Here is an 18,933-nt window from a genome sequence, read left to right as displayed (position 1 = left end):
CTAATCTGACAAGAACACGAGTCAAAGATCCTTGATAGTTAATACTCGATCGACAACTCGACCTATACTAGCAAAAAAGGGATCTTTCACCAGCATTTTTTTTGGAACCTTTGTCAAAAATGTGAATCAAAGATTGTCTATTGACAAGAGGGTGTGGCGGTTTTAATTATTGGCTTCACCGGGCCTCTAATCCGACAAAAACACAAGTCAAAGATCCTTGATGACATGATAGTTAATACTCGATCGACAGCTCAACCTATACTGTCCGATAAAGGATCTTTGACCAGCATTTTTTTGGAACCTTTGTCAAAAATGTGAATCAAAGATCGTCTATTGACAAGAGGGTGTGGCTGTTTTAATTATTGGCTTCACCGGGCCTCTAATCCGACAAAAACACAAGTCAAAGATCCTCTATGACAGGATAGTTTATACTCGGGTTTTAGGACCATACTGGCAAATAACGGATCTTTGACCAGCATTTTTGTTCGGCACCTTTGTCAAAACTGCAAATCAAAGATTGTGTATGTGACAGGAGAGTGCTGCTGTTTTTATTAGTGGCTTCACCAGGCTTCTAATCTGACAAGAACACGAGTCAAAGATCCTTGATAGTTAATACTCGATCGACAACTCGACCTATACTAGCAAAAAAGGGATCTTTCACCAGCATTTTTTTGGAACCTTTGTCAAAAATGTGAATCAAAGATCGTCTATTGACAAGAGGGTGTGGCGGTTTTAATTATTGGCTTCACCGGGCCTCTAAACCGACAAAAACACAAGTCAAAGATCCTCTATGACAGGATAGTGTATACTTGGGTTTTAGGACCATACTGGCAAATAACGGATCTTTGACCAGCATTTTTGTTCGGCACCTTTGTCAAAACTGCAAATCAAAGATTGTGTATGTGACAGGAGAGTGCTGCTGTTTTTATTAGTGGCTTCACCAGGCTTCTAATCTGACAAAAACACGAGTCAAAGATCCTTGATGACAGGATAGTTAATACTCGATCGACAACTCGACCTATACTAGCAAAAAAGGGATCTTTCACCAGCATTTTTTTTTGGAACCTTTGTCAAAAACGTGAATCAAAGATCGTCTATTGACAAGAGGGTGTGGCTGTTTTAATTATTGGCTTCACCGGGCCTCTAATCCGACAAAAACACAAGTCAAAGATCCTCTATGATAGGATTGTCAATACTCGATCGACAGCTCGACCTATACTGTCCAATAAAGGATCTTTGACCAGCATTTTTTTGGGAACCTTTGTCAAAAATGTGAATCAAAGATCGTCTATTGACAAGAGGGTGTGGCTGTTTTAATTATTGGCTTCACCGGGCCTCTAATCCGACAAAAACACAAGTCAAAGATCCTCTATGACAGGATAGTGTATACTTGGGTTTTAGGACCATACTGGCAAATAACGGATCTTTGACCAGCATTTTTGTTCGGCACCTTTGTCAAAACTGCAAATCAAAGATTGTGTATGTGACAGGAGAGTGCTGCTGTTTTTATTAGTGGCTTCACCAGGCTTCTAATCTGACAAAAACACGAGTCAAAGATCCTTGATGACAGGATAGTTAATACTCGATCGACAACTCAACCTATACTAGCAAATACTATACTATACTAGCAAAAAAGGGATCTTTTACCAGCATTTTTTTTGGGAACCTTTGTCAAAAATGTGAATCAAAGATCGTCTATTGACAAGAGGGTGTGGCTGTTTTAATTATTGGCTTCACCGGGCCTCTAATCTGACAAAAACACAAGTCAAAGATCCTTGATGACAGGATAGTTAATACTCGATCGACAACTCGACCTATACTAGCAAAAAAGGGATCTTTCACCAGCATTTTTTTTTGGAACCTTTGTCAAAAACGTGAATCAAAGATCGTCTATTGACAAGAGGGTGTGGCGGTTTTAATTACTGGCTTCACCGGGCCTCTAATCCGACAAAAACACAAGTCAAAGATCCTCTATGATAGGATAGTTAATACTCGATCGACAGCTCGACCTATACTGTCCAATAAAGGATCTTTGACCAGCATTTTTTTGGGAACCTTTGTCAAAAATGTGAATCAAAGATCGTTTATTGACAAGAGGGTGTGGCTGTTTTAATTATTGGCTTCACCGGGCCTCTAATCCGACAAAAACACAAGTCAAAGATCCTCTATGACAGGATAGTGTAGACTTGGGTTTTAGGACCATACTGGCAAATAACGGATCTTTGACCAGCATTTTTGTTCGGCACCTTTGTCAAAACTGCAAATCAAAGATTGTGTATGTGACAGGAGAGTGCTGCTGTTTTTATTAGTGGCTTCACCAGGCTTCTAATCTGACAAAAACACGGGTCAAAGATCCTTGATGACAGGATAGTTAATACTCGATCGACAGCTCGACCTATACTAGCAAAAAAGGGATCTTTCACCAGCATTTTTTTTTGGAACCTTTGTCAAAAATGTGAATCAAAGATCGTCTATTGACAAGAGGGTGTGGCTGTTTTAATTATTGGCTTCACCGGACCTCTAATCTGACAAAAACACAAGTCAAAGATCCTTGATGACAGGATAGTTAATACTCGATCGACAGCTCGACCTATACTGTCCAATAAAGGATCTTTGACCAGCATTTTTTTGGGAACCTTTGTCAAAACTGCAAATCAAAGATTGTGTATGTGACAGGAGAGTGCTGCTGTTTTTATTAGTGGCTTCACCGGGCCTCTAATCTGCCAAAAACACGAGTCAAAGATCCTTGATGACAGGATAGTTAATACTCGATCGACAGCTCGACCTATACTAGCAAAAAAGGGATCTTTCACCAGCATTTTTTTGGGAACCTTTGTCAAAAATGTGAATCAAAGATCGTCTATTGACAAGAGAGTGTGGCTGTTTTAATTATTGGCTTCACCGGGCCTCTAATCCGACAAAAACACAAGTCAAAGATCCTCTATGACAGGATAGTGTATACTTGGGTTTTAGGACCATACTGGCAAATAACGGATCTTTGACCAGCATTTTTGTTCGGCACCTTTGTCAAAACTGCAAATCAAAGATTGTGTATGTGACAGGAGAGTGCTGCTGTTTTTATTAGTGGCTTCACCAGGCTTCTAATCTGACAAAAACACGAGTCAAAGATCCTTGATGACAGGATAGTTAATACTTGATCGACAACTCGACCTATACTAGCAAAAAAAGGGATCTTTCACCAGCATTTTTTTGGGAACCTTTGTCAAAAATGTGAATCAAAGATCGTCTATTGACAAGAGGGTGTGGCTGTTTGAATTATTGTCTTCACCGGGCCTCTAATCCGACAAAAACACAAGTCAAAGATCCTCTATGACAGGATAGTTAATACTCGATCGACAGCTGGACCTATACTGTCCAATAAAGGATCTTTGACCAGCATTTTTGTTTGGAACCTGTGGGCGGGAAGCGTTTCCACAGGGGAGATTTTCACCACAAAGTTCTAAAGCTTAGTGATATATAGAATAGAATGGAAAGTACTTTATTGATCCCTGGGGGAAATTCAGCAAATTCAGACATGTCAGATTGTTGTTGGGTTTATTGTGTACCCTTCATGTTCATATTCCACTGTTTGTTGCATTGTTATTGTGTTTCACTTGATTGTAAAATATGTCGATCTAAAGGGGGTGTGACCTTCATTCATCCATCCATCCATCCATCTTCTTCCGCTTATCCGAGGTCGGGTCGCGGGGGCAGCAGCCTAAGCAGGGAAGCCCAGACTTCCCTCTCCCCAGCCACTTGGGCCAGCTCTTCCCGGGGGATCCCGAGGCGTTCCCAGGCCAGCCGGGAGACATAGTCTTCCCAACGTGTCCTGGGTCTTCCCCGTGGCCTCCTACCGGTTGGACGTGCCCTAAACACCTCCCTAGGGAGGCGTTCGGGTGGCATCCTGACCAGATGCCCGAACCACCTCATCTGGCTCCTCTCCATGTGGAGGAGCAGCGGCTTTACTTTGAGTTCCTCCCGGATGGCAGAGCTTCTCACCCTATCTCTAAGGGAGAGACCCAAACTCATTTGGGCCGCTTGTACCCGTGATCTTATCCTTTCGGTCATGACCCAAAGCTCATGACCATAGGTGAGGATGGGAACGTAGATCGACCGGTAAATTGAGAGCTTCGCCTTCCGGCTCAGCTCCTTCTTCACCACAACGGATCGATACAGCGTCCGCATTACTGAAGACGCCGCACCGATCCGCCTGTCGATCTCACCATCCACTCTTCCCTCACTCGTGAACAAGACTCCGAGGTACTTGAACTCCTCCACTTGGGGCAGGGTCTCCTCCCCAACCCGGAGATGGCACTCCACCCTTTTCCGGGAGAGAACCATGGACTCGGACTTGGAGGTGCTGATTCTCATTCCGGTCGCTTCACACTCGGCTGCGAACCGATCCAGTGAGAGCTGAAGATCCCGGTCAGATGAAGCCATCAGGACCACATCATCTGCAAAAAGCAGAGACCTAATCCTGCAGTCACCAAACCGGAACCCCTCAATGCCTTGACTGCGCCTAGAAATTCTGTGACATTCATATTTTGTCAATATTCAGTGTTTTATCGTTTATAGAAAATTTGAAAAATTCCATTACGTTTTTTAAGGCGGTCTGTCATAACGTTTTTAGCATTCAATCAGACATTTTTGTGAGGTTTTGTATTGGTGTTCCTAAAAATAGATTTACCGGCCCCACAGACACATTATTTTCCCTAAATTTGGCCCCCGAGTCCAAATAATTGCCCAGACCTGATCCAACCTGTTGTTAAAGGAAGTTCCATACACTTGAAGTTTTATATTTCTTTTAAATATTACAATTCATGGAAGGCACAAGCGATGTTCAGAGATATATTTGAGCGTCACATGTCCTTAGCGTGGTCCAGGATTGATGTGTGTTGTCCTACTTCATCATGCTGAAGGTGTCAAGACTTTTTGTAAGCACCGCTGGCAAAGATGACATTGTTTGCCTCTCTTTTTAGGAACTGAAAGGGGGGAAGGCCTACGCTAAGGTAAATGCACACATCCTTTTTATTCCACCAGTCTTTACCGTGAATATACAATGATGGGAAAACTGAGATTATAAGGTACAAACCCCGTTTCCATATGAGTTGGGAAATTGTGTTTGATGTAAATATAAACAGAATACAAAGATTTGCAAATCATTTTCAACCCATATTCAGTTGAATATGCTACAAAGACAACATATTTGATGTTCAAACTCATAAAAAAATTTTTTATGCAAGTAATCATTAACTTTAGAATTTGATGCCAGCAACATGTGACAAAGTAGTTGGGAAAGGTGGCAATAAATACTGATAAAGTTGAGGAATGCTCATCAAACACTTATTGGGAACATCCCACAGGTGTGCAGGCTAATTGGGAACAGGTGGGTGCCATGATTGGCTATAAAAACAGCTTCCCAAAAAAATGCTCAGTCTTTCACAAGAAAGGATGGGGCGAGGTACACCCCTTTGTCCACAACTGTGTGAGCAAATAGTCAAACAGTTTAAGAACAACCTTTCTCAAAGTGACATTGCAAGAAATTTAGGGATTTCAACATCTACGCTCCATAATATCATCAAAAGGTTCAGAGAATCTGGAGATATCACTCCACGTAAGCGGCATGGCCGGAAACCAACATTGAATGACCGTGACCTTCGAGCCCACTGTATCAAAAACCGACATCAATCGCTAAAGGATATCACCACATGGGCCTAGGAACACTTCAGAAAACCACTGTCACTAAATACAGGTGGTCAGTACATCTGTAAGTGCAAGTTAAAGCTCTACTATGCAAAGCGAAAGCCATTTATCAACAACATCCAGAAACGCCGCCGGCTTCTCTGGGCCCGAGATCATCTAAGATGGACTGATGCAAAGTGGAAAAGTGTTCTGTGGTCTGACGAGTCCACATTTCAAATTGTTTTTGGAAATATTCGACATCGTGTCATCCGCACCAAAGGGGAAGCGAACCATCCAGACTGTTATCGACGCAAAGCCAGCATCTGTGATGGTATGGGGGTGCATTAGTGCCCAAGGCATGGGTAACTTAAACATCTGTGAAGGCACCATTAATGCTGAAAGGTACATACAGGTTTTGGGACAACATATGCTGCCATCTAAGCGCCATCTTTTTCATGGACGCCCCTGCTTATTTCAGCAAGACAATGCCAAGCCACATTCAGCACGTGTTACAACAGCGTGGCTTCGTAAAAAAAAAAGTGCGGGTGCTTTCCTGGCCCGCCTGCAGTCCAGACCTGTCTTCCATCAAAAATATGTGTCGATTCTGAATCATAAAATACGACAGCGGAGACCCCGGACTGTTAAACGACTGAAACTCTACATAAAACAAGAATGGGAAAGAATTCCACTTTCAAAGCTTCAATAATTAGTTTCCTCAGTTCCCAAACGTTTATTGAGTGTTGTTCAAAGAAAAGGTGATGTAACACAGTGGTGAACATGCCCTTTCCCAACTACTTTTGCATGTGTTGCAGCCATGAAATTCTAAGTTGGATATTATTTGTAATGTATTTGTAGTGCATTCAACTGAATATGGGTTGAAAATAGTTTGAAAATCATTGTATTCTGTTTATATTTACATCTAACACAATTTCCCAACTCATATTGAAACGGGGTTTGCATAAATTCTGTTTGTTTCAGGGCCGATTCCAAAGTAAGTCTGTCAGCAGTTATTCCAAAGAGTGTGTTTGGTGCAAAAACAACAAACGTGCATCACCATACCAAACCCACATCATGCTTTCCCCAGCTTTTGCAAACGTTGTTTGTATTATGAACAGTTTAAAAAGCAGTGAGTTCAGCCAGAAAAATCTTCTAGGCTGTTGTTTAACAGCAGAAGACAGAGTGGAGTTTTCACTTTTAACTCTAATAAAACATGCAAATCAACAGACTGGAAGATTTTCTGGCTGAACTCACTGCTTTTTAAACGGTTCATAATACAACCAAAGTTTGCAAAAGCTGGGGAAAGCATGATGTGGGTATGGTATGGTGATGCACGTTTGTTGTTTTTGCACCAAACACACCCTTTGGTATAACTGCTGACAGACTTACTTCGGTTTCAACAAAACCATATTATCTACCTGTTAATGTTTTAGACTTCATTTGAATTAGATATGCTTGTTGAATTCTGAACACAAACGTCTCCTCTTCTAAGTCTCTGCAATCCAATCCACTTTATTTATGTGGCACATTTATACAACAAAATTCATATTCAATATTCAAATATTATCCTTAGCTCCACTAATGACTGAATAAAAACAAAAGAATAATAAAATATTAAACCAATATAAATTAAATATGATTAAAAACAATTTTAAAGGGTAAAACCAATTAAAACAATAAATAGATATCAAAATTTGAAACACAGAGGAGCGGGAACTCTCATTCAACCATTCTTCGATAACGCTTGCACCTCCTGGTACCCCAGCACCTCCAAAACCCTCAAATCTACACTCCAAACATCCCAGAATAAGCTAGTCCGGTTACTTTTAGACCTCCACCCCAGATCACACCTCACTCCAACCCACTTCTCCAAAGTGGGCTGGCTCAGGGTGGAGGACAGAGTAAAACAACTTGCACTGAGCCTGGTCTATAAAATCCGCTACACCTCCCTGATACCGAAGTACATGTCAAACTACTTCCTTAACGTAAATGACCGCCATAACCACAACACCAGGGGGAGCTCCACAAACCACGTTAAACCCAGATTTCGATCTAACAAAGGTCTTAACTCATTCTCTTTCTATGCCACATCAATGTGGAATGCACTCCCAACAGGTATAAAAGTAAGTGCATCTCTATATTCCTTCAAAACCGCTCTAAAACAACACCTCCAGGCAACTTCAACACTTTACTAATACCCTCCTCCATTCACATCCCATCTCCCCGGATTATAAACAACTCAAATGTACTTCTAATGTATATACTTGTTCTTATGCTATGTGAACTCACTATGTTCTCTGCTGGCTGTACATATCCTACTAAATAAGACCTACACTGTTTCAATGTCCACATTTCTCTGTTGATGACTGAAGTACTGATATCAACCAAAGCTCCTCATCCCACCCCCCGGATTGTAAATAATGTCAATAATTCAATGTACATACTATGATGATTAACTTGTGTGATGACTGTATTATGTTGATAGTATATATTTGTACCATGAATTGATTAACGTGGACCCCGACTTAAACAAGTTGACAAACTTATTGGGGTGTTACCATTTAGTGGTCAATTGTGCGGAATATGTACTGTACTGTGAAATCTACTAATAAAAGTATCAATCAATCAATCAATCAATCAATCAATCACACAACTCACGTAAGTTTAAAAGCTGGAGAATCAAAGTGGGTCTTAAGACAAGACTTAAAACAGTGGAAGCAATTTTAACATGGAGGGGCCGAGTGTTCCAGAGCTTAGCACCTGTCTCCCCTGGTTTTAAGTCTGGTCTTGGACACCACGAGCTAGAACTGGCTTTCGGTCCTCATACCGCGCGCAGTCCATGCAAAGCTTTAAAAACAAACAGCAAGGTTTTAAAATCAATTCTAAAATGAACAGGGAGCCAGTGTAAACTCTAAAGAATCGGGGTTATATGCTGGCGTTTCCTGGCCCCTGTTAAAAGTCGTGCTGCCGCGTTCTGGACTAACTGCAACCGGGAGAGAGCTCTTTGGCTAATGCCAGTCCAGGCCACTTGAAATAAAAGCATGCACCACTTGTTTAAAAAGGTTCAAAGATAAAAACGTTTTTACCTTTGCTAAAAGACGAAAATGATAAAAACACGATTTTAAAAACGCCATTGACTTGTTTGTCGAGTTTAAAACCGCTGTCTATAGTGACGCAAAGGCTTGGGGACTTTGGGATGCACATCATTTTGAAATGGTCCCAAGTCCGTGAGAGCTGGACCAAAAAACTAAAATTTCTGTTTTTCCCTTATTCATTATTAACAAATTCTGGGCTGACCAAGCCCTGACGTGGCATAGACAGTTGGGAAGGGGCGTCAGGGGGCCCTGGCCTTTTGAAATCGGCATATACACGATGATTTCACTTTCCAGCATGATCTGGCACCTGCCCAAAGTGCCAAAGCCACCAGTAAGTGGTGTACTGACCATGGCATTACTGTCCTCCATTGGCCTGCCAACTCCCCTGACCTGAACCCCGTAGAGATTTTGTGGAGTATTATGAAGAAGAAGCTGAAAGACACCAGACCCAATAATGCAAATGAGCTAAAGGCCGCTATTGAAGCATCCTGGGCATCCATAACACCTCAGCAACGCCACTGGCCGATTGCCTCCATGCCACGCCGCATTGATGTAGTTCATCCGTGCAAAAGGATTCCCAACCAAGTACTGAGTGCATTAATTGACATTTTCAAATATTTGATTCTGTTTTGCCGTTATAAATCTTTATTTTTTACTTGGTCTGAGGAAACATTCTAATTTTTTGAGATAGGATTTTTTAGTTTTCTTAAGCTGTATGCCATAATCAGCAATATTAAAATAATAAAAGGCTTGCAATATTTCAGTTGATGTGTAATGAATCCAGAATGTATATCATTTTTATGTTTTTAGTTGTATTACAGAAAATAAAGGACTTTATTACAATATTCAAATTTTCTGAGACAGTCCTGTAAATTTGGCAGTCGTCTGCATAAAAGTGATAAGACACTCCATGCACTAAAGTGCACACTTATGGAGTAATTGTTCTGTATTATAAGGACCAGATGAAATATATATATTTTTTTCTTTTCTAGCTTACTTATCTTAGTTTTCTTTTCTAATAAACACATGTAAAGAGACTTTGGATATTTGGAAAAGCGCTAGATAAATCCCAGGTATTATTATTATTATTAGATGAGTCGCCCGCTGGCCTGTTCTAAAAATAGCTCAAATAGCAGCACTTACCAGTGAGCTGCCTCTATTTTTTAAATTTCATTTATTTACTAGCAAGCTGGTCTCGCTTTTCTTGACATTTTTAATTCTAAGAGCGACAAAACTCAAATAGAATTGGAAAATCCAAGAAAATATTTTAAAGACTTGGTCTTCACTTGTTTAAATAAATTCTTTGCTTCTTATAACTTTCAGAAAGACAATTTTTGAAAAAAAACACAACCTTAAAAATGATTTAAGGATTTTTAAACACATATACCTTTTTACCTTTTAAATTCCTTCCTCTTCTTTCCTGACAATTTAAATCAATGTTCAAGTAAATTTATTTTTTCTATTGTAAAGAATAATAAATCAATTTTAATTTAATTCTTCATTTTAGATTTTGTTTTTTCAACAAAGAATATTTTTGAAATATTTCTTCACACTTACTATGATTAAAATTCCCAAAAATTATTCTGGAAAATCTAGAAAATCTGTAGAATCAAATTTAAATCTTATTTCAAAGTCTTTTGAATTTCTTTTAAAATTTTTGTTCTGGAAAATCTAGAAGAAATAATGATTTGTCTGTTAGAAATATAGCTTGGTCCAATTTGTTATATATTCTAACAAAGTGCAGATTGGATTTTAACCTATTTAAAACATGTCATTAAAAATATATATTTATTGTGAGGAATCCTTAAGATGATCAGTGTTTCCACAAAGATAAATATCATTAATTATTAATAATAACATAGAGATAAAGGTAAATTGAGCAAATTGGTTATTTCTGGCAATGTATTTAAGTGTGTATCAAACTGGTAGCCCTTCACATTAATCAGTACCCAAGAAGTAGCTCTTTGTTTTTCAAAAAGGTTGGTGACCCCTGATATAGAATTTGTGGCAATTAGCTAATTGAACACAAAGTATCTCATAAAAACATGAGTCCTTACTTTGTATGAATGGCACACATGAATAGTTTTTGTCACGGCCTTTCTGTTGACCTTCCGGAAAAAATAACATCTGTATAATTGTTTTTCCCCCACAGCTCGGTTTTGCAAATTTGAATTTATCGGAGTTTGCCGGCTCGGGCAGCACAACACGAAGATGTCTACTGGAAGGTTACGATACCAAAAACACTCGCCAGGATAACTCCATCCTTAAAGTGAGTAAAGCATTAAAAAAGAGCAGCAAGATAATGCTTAATTGTTTAGGCCTGACCTTAATTTAAATATGTGCTTTGTATTTAAACTGTGAGACCCGTTTTCATTTTTCATTAAAAGAAAAATGATACAATTAATTAATCTTTCAAACTGAGACTCACAGACTTTGGCTCATTTTCTGTGAAGTACATATATCAGAATACATATTTAATGACCACACACCATACACCCCTCCTATACATTTCCATTACATATAAGATGTCCAGGTCCACTGGACCCAGAGCTAATAGAAGTGTGGAAATTGATGTTCTGTGTAACACCCACACCCACAGCAGGCCTCGACAGGAGGAGGACAGAGTGTAGGTAGACAGAACATCAGAGACAGGACTTCCGGAGTGTTTTCAGATCAACTTAGGCGATGCGAATTGAATGTGTTGTTACATGGGTTGGTCTCCCAAAGCTTTGGAATAAAATGTCTATTCTGTCTGGGATTCATTTAAAATCAGCTTATGTGTCACCAAAAGAACTTGGGGTTGACCAGCAACTTATATTCCCTCAGAGGAACATCTGGTCCAAACGCAACACTAACATTAATCATCTTTTGTTCCCTTTTACAGGTCGTTATCAGCACTCAGCTCATGTCAGGCGACCCTTGTTTTAAAACGTAAGTCAAAGCACCTTTTTACCTTTCACACTGAACTGAGTGAGCTACTGTGTACTTAAATTGTTTCAGCCGGGAAGTTTTGCTATTATTTCACGCAGAGTACAAGAATAACTTTATGAAACGTGCTGAAGCATCAGTCAAGATTCAATTAAAAATGTTTAATGTTGTTACAGGTTCATTTAACAGAGTGGAAAAACGTTTTATTGCATTGACCTTGGCTGTAGATATTTTTACTAATTGGTTTTTATCTAGTCTGCACTTTGTCTGTGTTATTATTATTATTGTTTTTTAATCTAGTTTGCACTTTGTCTGTATTATTACTATTATAACTTGCCTTATTCTTTTTATTTTCCTATTTTAATGATGTTGGATCTGTGTTGTTGTTGTTGTTGGGGACAAGTGTTGTAAATGAGCTTTGGCTACAAACACTATGATGCACACATTGGAGAACTGTTTCAGATATCTATGTTTCTTTATCTGTCCCTATTTCAAATAAACCCTATATATATTATACTGTAGCTGAGAAGGAGACCATACTTGTTCAAATAAGAATCCACACTTATGTCTCTTGTTTGGTGACATGAATGCACGTGTTTAGTGCCGACTTGACACAGCATACATTCAGTTCTCCTTTTTTTCCCCCCATTAACTGAGAGTCCATATTTGGCCACAGAGGGAAATGTGGCTCAGCCTGAGGCAAAGTTTTGACCTGAAAATTATTCTTTACTTCTGCATTCTATACGTTTTGCCAAATGATGTACTCCTCATATATATAATGCCATCCATCCATCTACTTCCGCTTATCAGAGGTCGGGTCGCGGGGGCAGCAGCCTAAGCAGGGAAGCCCAGACTTCCCTCTCCCCAGACTCTTGGTCCAGCTCCTTCCAGGGGGATGCGGAGGCCAGACGGGAGACATAGTCTTCCCAACGTGTCCTGGGTCTTTGCCGTGGCCTATAACTGGTTGGACGTGCCCTAGGGAGGCGTTCGGGTGGCATCCTAACCAGATGCCCGAACCACCTCATCTGGCTCCTCTCCATGTGGAGGAGCAGCGGCTTTACTTTGAGTTCCTCCCGGATGGCAGAGCTTCTCACCCTATCTCTAAGGGAGAGACCCAAACTCATTTGGGCCGCTTGTACCCGTGATCTTGTCCTTTCGGTCATAACCCAAAGCTCATGACCATAAGTGAGGATGGGAACGTAGATCGACCGATAAATTCGCCACAATGGATCGAAGGTTGGACTCCGCCAAGGCTGCCCTTTGTCACCCATTCCGTTCATAACTTTTATGGACAGAATTTCTAGGCGCAGTCAGGGTGTTGAGGGGATCCGGTTTGGTGGTTGCAGGATTAGGTCTCTGCTTTTTGCAGATGATGTGGTCCTGATGGCTTCATCTGGCCAGGATCTTCAGCTCTCACTGGATCGGTTCGCAGCCGAGTGTGAAGCCACCGGGATGAGAATCAGCACCTCCAAGTCCATGGTTCTTGCCCGGAAAAGGGTGGAGTGCCATCTCCGGGTTGGGGAGGAGACCCTGCCCCAAGTGGGCACTAGTGTTACATATCTGACTTATTGTGTAGAAATATGGGGAAATGGCTACAAAAGTACACTTAATTCATTAACCGTGTTACAAAAAAGATCAGTTAGAATTAAAGCTGCAAGCAGCGTTGGTCGGGTCCGCCGTTGGCCGCTCCGCTTCGGCTGCTGCCCCCGCGACTGAAGCCCTGGTCTTAGTCAGACCAACATAGAGGTCTTTGTTTCATGTCTCTACGACATTCCTAACAGAAGTTACAAGCAGTTTTGTCTGGAAAAAGGTGACGGCTTTTTACAAAACTTTTATTTTGAAGGGGTAATTGCCAACTTCCTGTTGATTTTAACTGAAAGATGCCACCTACCAAAATGTAGGTCTAAGTGAGACCTACATTGAGGTTTTTGTTTCATGTCTGTCCGACATTCCTACCAGAAGTTACAAGCAGTTTTATCTGTTTCCTCTTCCTAGGAGCAGTTTTTTCTGTGTTTTATTCAAAAATTGCAATAGAGCGCAATTTTGAGTTTTAAGGTTTGGTTTTTTCACTAGATCGCAATTTCTGCCAGTCCTGATGTGTGTGCCAAGTTTGGTGAGTTTTGAAGCATTTTAAGGGGGTCAAATTAAAGCTCAAAGAGCCAAAAATAGCATTTTTTACGAAAATGTGGCTTTGAATGAGTTTTTGCAAAATTTCTGTTGATTTTGGGTATAGACGTTTTTTATTGGAAATGTAGGTCTAAGTCAGACCTACACAGAGGTTTTTGTTTCATGTCTCTATGACATTCCTAACGGAAGTTACAAGCAGTCTGTTTTTTGTCTCTTCCTAGGGGGCGCTAGCGCGCAATTTTCATTTTTGGGGTTTGGTTGCTTAATATGTTGTGGTGTCACGGTAGACCGACGCGTGTGTCAACTTTGGTGAGTTTTGGAATATGTTAAAGGGGTGATATTGGGGCGCGACGGTGCGGAAGAATAATAATAAAGAATAATAATAATTAAAGCTGCAAGCAGCGTTGGTCGGGTCCGCCGTTGGCCGCCGCCGCCGCCGCCGCCGTGTCCCGAGTCCCGATCTTAGTCAGACCAACATAGAGGTCTTTGTTTCATGTCTCTACGACATTCCTAACAGAAGTTACAAGCAGTTTTGTCTGGAAAAAGGTGACGGCTTTTTACAAAACTTTTATTTTGAAGGGGTAATTGCCAACTTCCTGTTGATTTTAACTGAAAGATGCCACCTATCAAAATGTAGGTCTAAGTGAGACCTACATTGAGGTTTTTGTTTCATGTCTGTCCGACATTCCTACCAGAAGTTACAAGCAGTTTTATCTGTTTCCTCTTCCTAGGAGCAGTTTTTTCTGTGTTTTATTCAAAAATTGCAATAGAGCGCAATTTTGAGTTTTAAGGTTTGGTTTTTTCACTAGATCGCAATTGCTGCCAGTCCTGATGTGTGTGCCAAGTTTGGTGAGTTTTGAAGCATTTTAAGGGGGTCAAATTAAAGCTCAAAGAGCCAAAAATAGCATTTTTTACGAAAATGTGGCTTTGAATGAGTTTTTGCAAAATTTCTGTTGATTTTGGGTATAGACGTTTTTTATTGGAAATGTAGGTCTAAGTCAGACCTACACAGAGGTTTTTGTTTCATGTCTCTACGACATTCCTAATGGAAGTTACAAGCAGTCTGTTTTTTGTCTCTTCCTAGGGGGCGCTAGCGCGCAATTTTCATTTTTGGGGTTTGGTTGCTTAATATGTTGTGGTGTCACGGTAGACCGACGCGTGTGTCAACTTTGGTGAGTTTTGGAATATGTTAAAGGGGTGATATTGGGGCGCGACGGTGCGGAAGAATAATAATAAAGAATAATAATAATAAAACGCACCAGATTCAATAGGGTCCTTGCCTATGGCAAAGGGCTCCTGTGGAGTCCTTTGCCATAGGCAGGGCGGACCCTAATAATTAGAGATGTTTGATAATGACTTTTTTGCCAATATCCGATATTCCGACATTGTCCAACTCTTAATTGTTGGTCAGCTTTAGTGGCATGTAGAGTTGGGTGTCACCAGCATAGCAGTAAAAGCTAACACCATATTTGCGTATGATGTCACCTAGCGGCAGCATGTAGATGCTGAAGAGTGCAGGGCCAAGGACTGAACCCTGGACTAAATATTCACTATCAGCTCTGGTGTGATATTTTTCCTAATACAATATTTTAATGTATTTTATTTGACATTTCCTGAAACTTTGTAACTCAAAATATTTTATTTTTTTCCCACCAGGCCTCCTTCTACTGCGACAGTGATTGGGATCCAGGGTGACGGGGAAAGCCTGCTGGAAGAGAGGCGGGGTGGGGACTTACCAACAGCCTCTTCTGGTGAGACTAAATGTCCTGATCTTTGCTTAGTCATTTCACCCCAAAACATTTTTGTTTGTGTTAAGCCAGTGGCAATTTTGCTTCTTTTACAAAGCACACAGTAGAGTATGTATATAGTGGATCAATGTTCACACATGGATTATGACTCATGCAATTTGTACTCCTTATCCTGTTTTGGGTCACAAGTTGGGATGGGTGTTGTTGACATTTGAACTCATACCACTGCCAAATCACGGAACAAAAAAAACAAAAAACAAAAAAACATTCACTGTTAAAAACAATTCTTTTTTTTTTGTGACATGTAATTTAGCATATTTTCCGGATTATAAATCGCTCCGGAGTATACGTAGCTTGTAATCTGCAGTGCATGATTTCCTTTTTGATGCCATTTTTGTTCAGACAGTCTCAGTTTTTATAAGTTACCGCCAACGATGAAATTATCAATTTTAATAGCTACGGCAATAGCAAATAGCAAATAGCAGTTAGCATTCCATGTCCCACAATGCACTTCTCCCATGACTCTACCCCGCCGAATTCTTATTGGTTGACGATTGCTGACATTTTCTTCGTTTCTTCCGCGAATGAGCTAAATACTATTATTTGATATTTTACGGTAATGTGTTAATAATTTCACACAAATATGTCGCACCCCCGGCCAAACTATGAAAAAAAACTGCGACTTATATTCCGAAAAATACGGTAACCAGAATAATTTAAATATTGTACTGTAATCATGTTACTAAAATGATTATTAGTAAATAAAATCCACAAGTAAGCAAAAGCAGCAGCAAGACAAAATACATAATGCGCAAAAAAATTAAAAAAATCACCTGCTTGAGTTATGTTGAGATTTTATACTTAGGGAAATGTTAAATTATGTAAAAATGTTAAACACATGTTTAATAATAAGTACAACATTGGGAAATATTTACCTGTAATGTAATTGAACATCCATCCATCCATCCATTTTCTTCCGCTTATCCGAGGTCGGGTCGCGGGGGCAGCAGCCTAAGCAGAGAAACCCAGACTTCCCTCTCCCCAGCCACTTCATCTAGCTCTTCCTGGGGGATCCCGAGGCGTTCCCAGGCCAGCCGGGAGACATAGTCTTCCCAACGTGTCCTGGGTCTTCCCCGTGGCCTCCTACCGGTTGGACGTGCCCTAAACACCTCCCTCGGGAGGCGTTCGGGTGGCATCCTGACCAGATGCCCGAACCACCTCATCTGGCTCCTCTCCATGTGGAGGAGCAGCGGCTTTACTTTGAGTTCCTCCCGGATGGCAGAGCTTCTCACCCTATCTCTAAGGGAGAGACCCAAACTCATTTGGGCCGCTTGTACCCGTGATCTTATCCTTTCGGTCATGACCCAAAGCTCATGACCATAGGTGAGGATGGGAACGTAGATCGACCGGTAAATTGAGAGCTTTGCCTTCCGGCTCAGCTCCTTCTTCACCACAACGGATCGATACAACGTCCGCATTACTGAAGACGCCGCACCGATCCGCCTGTCGATCTCACGATCCACTCTTCCCCCACTCGTGAACAAGACTCCTAGGTACTTGAACTCCTCCACTTGGGGCAGGGTCTCCTCCCCAACCCGGAGATGGCATTCCACCCTTTTCCGGGCGAGAACCATGGACTCGGACTTGGAGGTGCTGAACACTCGGGTGCGAACCGATCCAGTGAGAGCTGAAGATCCCGGCCAGATGAAGCCATCAGGACCACATCATCTGCAAAAAGCAGAGACCTAATCCTGCGGTTACCAAACCGGAACCCCTCAACACCTTGACTGCACACTTGAACATACAGTGCCCAACAAAAGTATTGGAACAGTGAGGCCAGTTCCTTTATTTTTGTTGCAGACTGAAAACATTTGGGTTTGACATCAAATGTGAGACAAGAGATCAACATTTCAGTTTTGATTTCCAGGTATTAAAATCTGGATCTGATACACAACTTAGAAGATAGAATTATTTGTAATGGAACACAACATTTTTAGCTGAGCAAAAGTCCATCCATCCATTTCTACCGCTTATTCCCTTTTGGGGTCGCTGGCGCCTATGTAGGCTACAATCGGGCGGAAGGCGGGGTACACCCTGGACAAGTCGCCACCTCATCGCAAGCTGAGCAAAAGTATTGGAACATATAATCTTAAAGACTTACTAAAAGCCACTACTAGCGACCACACAGTCTGATAGTTTATATATCAATGATGAAATATTAACATTGCAACACATGCCAATACGACCGCTTTAGTTTACTAAATTACAATTTTAAATTTCCCGCGAGGTATCCTGTTGAAAACGCCGCGGAATGATGACGTGTGCTTGTGACGTAATTGGTTGGAGCGGACATGTTCTCCCAGCACCACTCACGGCTAAAAGTAGTCTGTTTTTATCGCATAATTACACAGTATTTTGGACGTCTGTGTTGCTGAATCTTTTGTAATTTGTTCAGTTAATAATGGAGACATCAAAGAAGAATGCTGTTGTTGCCTTTAGCAACCGAAACACAGCCGGTGTTTCTTTGTTTGTTGTGAAGCTTTAACACAGAGCGGTCAAGCGAACATGTTTCTCTACGTCAACCAGCATGTTTTTGGGATGGGCAAATTGTGACATTAAGTCGGCTCTTACTGGAGACTTGAGCGGATTATGCGACCTCCTCCTGCAGCTGTCAAAAAAGGCAGCTGTGGTCTTGGCTCCTCTAAGAGACACTGGCGGTCACCGCAGCCCTCCGACTTTCAGGTGTGACTTTATAATCCCACTAAAACTCAATTGACACGATAAGCAGATAAGGGATTTTCCAGAATTATCCTAGTATATGTGTCTAATAACACCTGAATCACTCCCACTGCCGCCGCCTGGAGCCGTCGCCTTTTCTTTTTCTTTCATCAATCAATCAATCAATGTTTATTTATATAGCCCCAAATCACAAATGTCTCAAAGGACTGCACAAATCATTACGACTACAACATCCTCGGAAGAACCCACAAAAGGGCAAGGAAAACTCACACCCAGTGGGCAGGGAGAATTCACATCCAGTGGGAAGCCAGTGACAATGCTGACTATGAGAAACCTTGGAGAGGACCTCAGATGTGGGCAACCCCCCTCCTCTAGGGGACCGAAAGCAATGGATGTCGAGGGGGTCTAACATGATACTGTGAAAGTTCAATCCATAGTGGCTCCAAGACAGCAGTGAGAGTCCCGTCCACAGGAAACCATCTCAAGTGGATCAGCAGCGTAGAGATGTCCCCAACCGATACAGGCGAGCGGTCCATCCTGGGTCCCGACGAGCGGTCCATCCTGGGTCTCGACTCTGGACAGCCAGTACTTCATCCATGGTCATCGGACCGGACCCC

The 18,933-nt window shown here is 41.3% G+C and overlaps 2 protein-coding genes across 4 annotated transcripts in view; one reads left to right on the top strand and one right to left on the bottom strand.

Moving 5' to 3' along the window:
• Positions 1–18,933, bottom strand: part of henmt1 (HEN methyltransferase 1) — a 90,348-nt gene that overhangs the window by 7,409 nt on the left and 64,006 nt on the right. The gene's annotated exons all lie outside the window — the stretch shown is intronic.
• fam102bb (family with sequence similarity 102 member Bb) overlaps positions 1–18,933 on the top strand; it is a 72,617-nt gene that overhangs the window by 18,194 nt on the left and 35,490 nt on the right. Inside the window, exons 3-6 of one of the 2 annotated variants that reach the window (XM_061883888.1) lie at positions 4,980–5,009; positions 10,927–11,043; positions 11,659–11,705; positions 15,486–15,580. In XM_061883888.1, the coding sequence (XP_061739872.1) occupies positions 4,980–5,009; positions 10,927–11,043; positions 11,659–11,705; positions 15,486–15,580 (289 nt within the window). The remainder of the gene's footprint in view (positions 1–4,979; positions 5,010–10,926; positions 11,044–11,658; positions 11,706–15,485; positions 15,581–18,933) is intronic. The other variant, XM_061883889.1, reaches the window with a different exon arrangement.

Source organism: Nerophis ophidion, linkage group LG22 (assembly GCF_033978795.1).
Source record: "Nerophis ophidion isolate RoL-2023_Sa linkage group LG22, RoL_Noph_v1.0, whole genome shotgun sequence".
In the NCBI taxonomy this organism is placed as follows: domain Eukaryota; kingdom Metazoa; phylum Chordata; class Actinopteri; order Syngnathiformes; family Syngnathidae; genus Nerophis; species Nerophis ophidion.
This window is presented reverse-complemented; position numbering and strand designations above follow the sequence as displayed.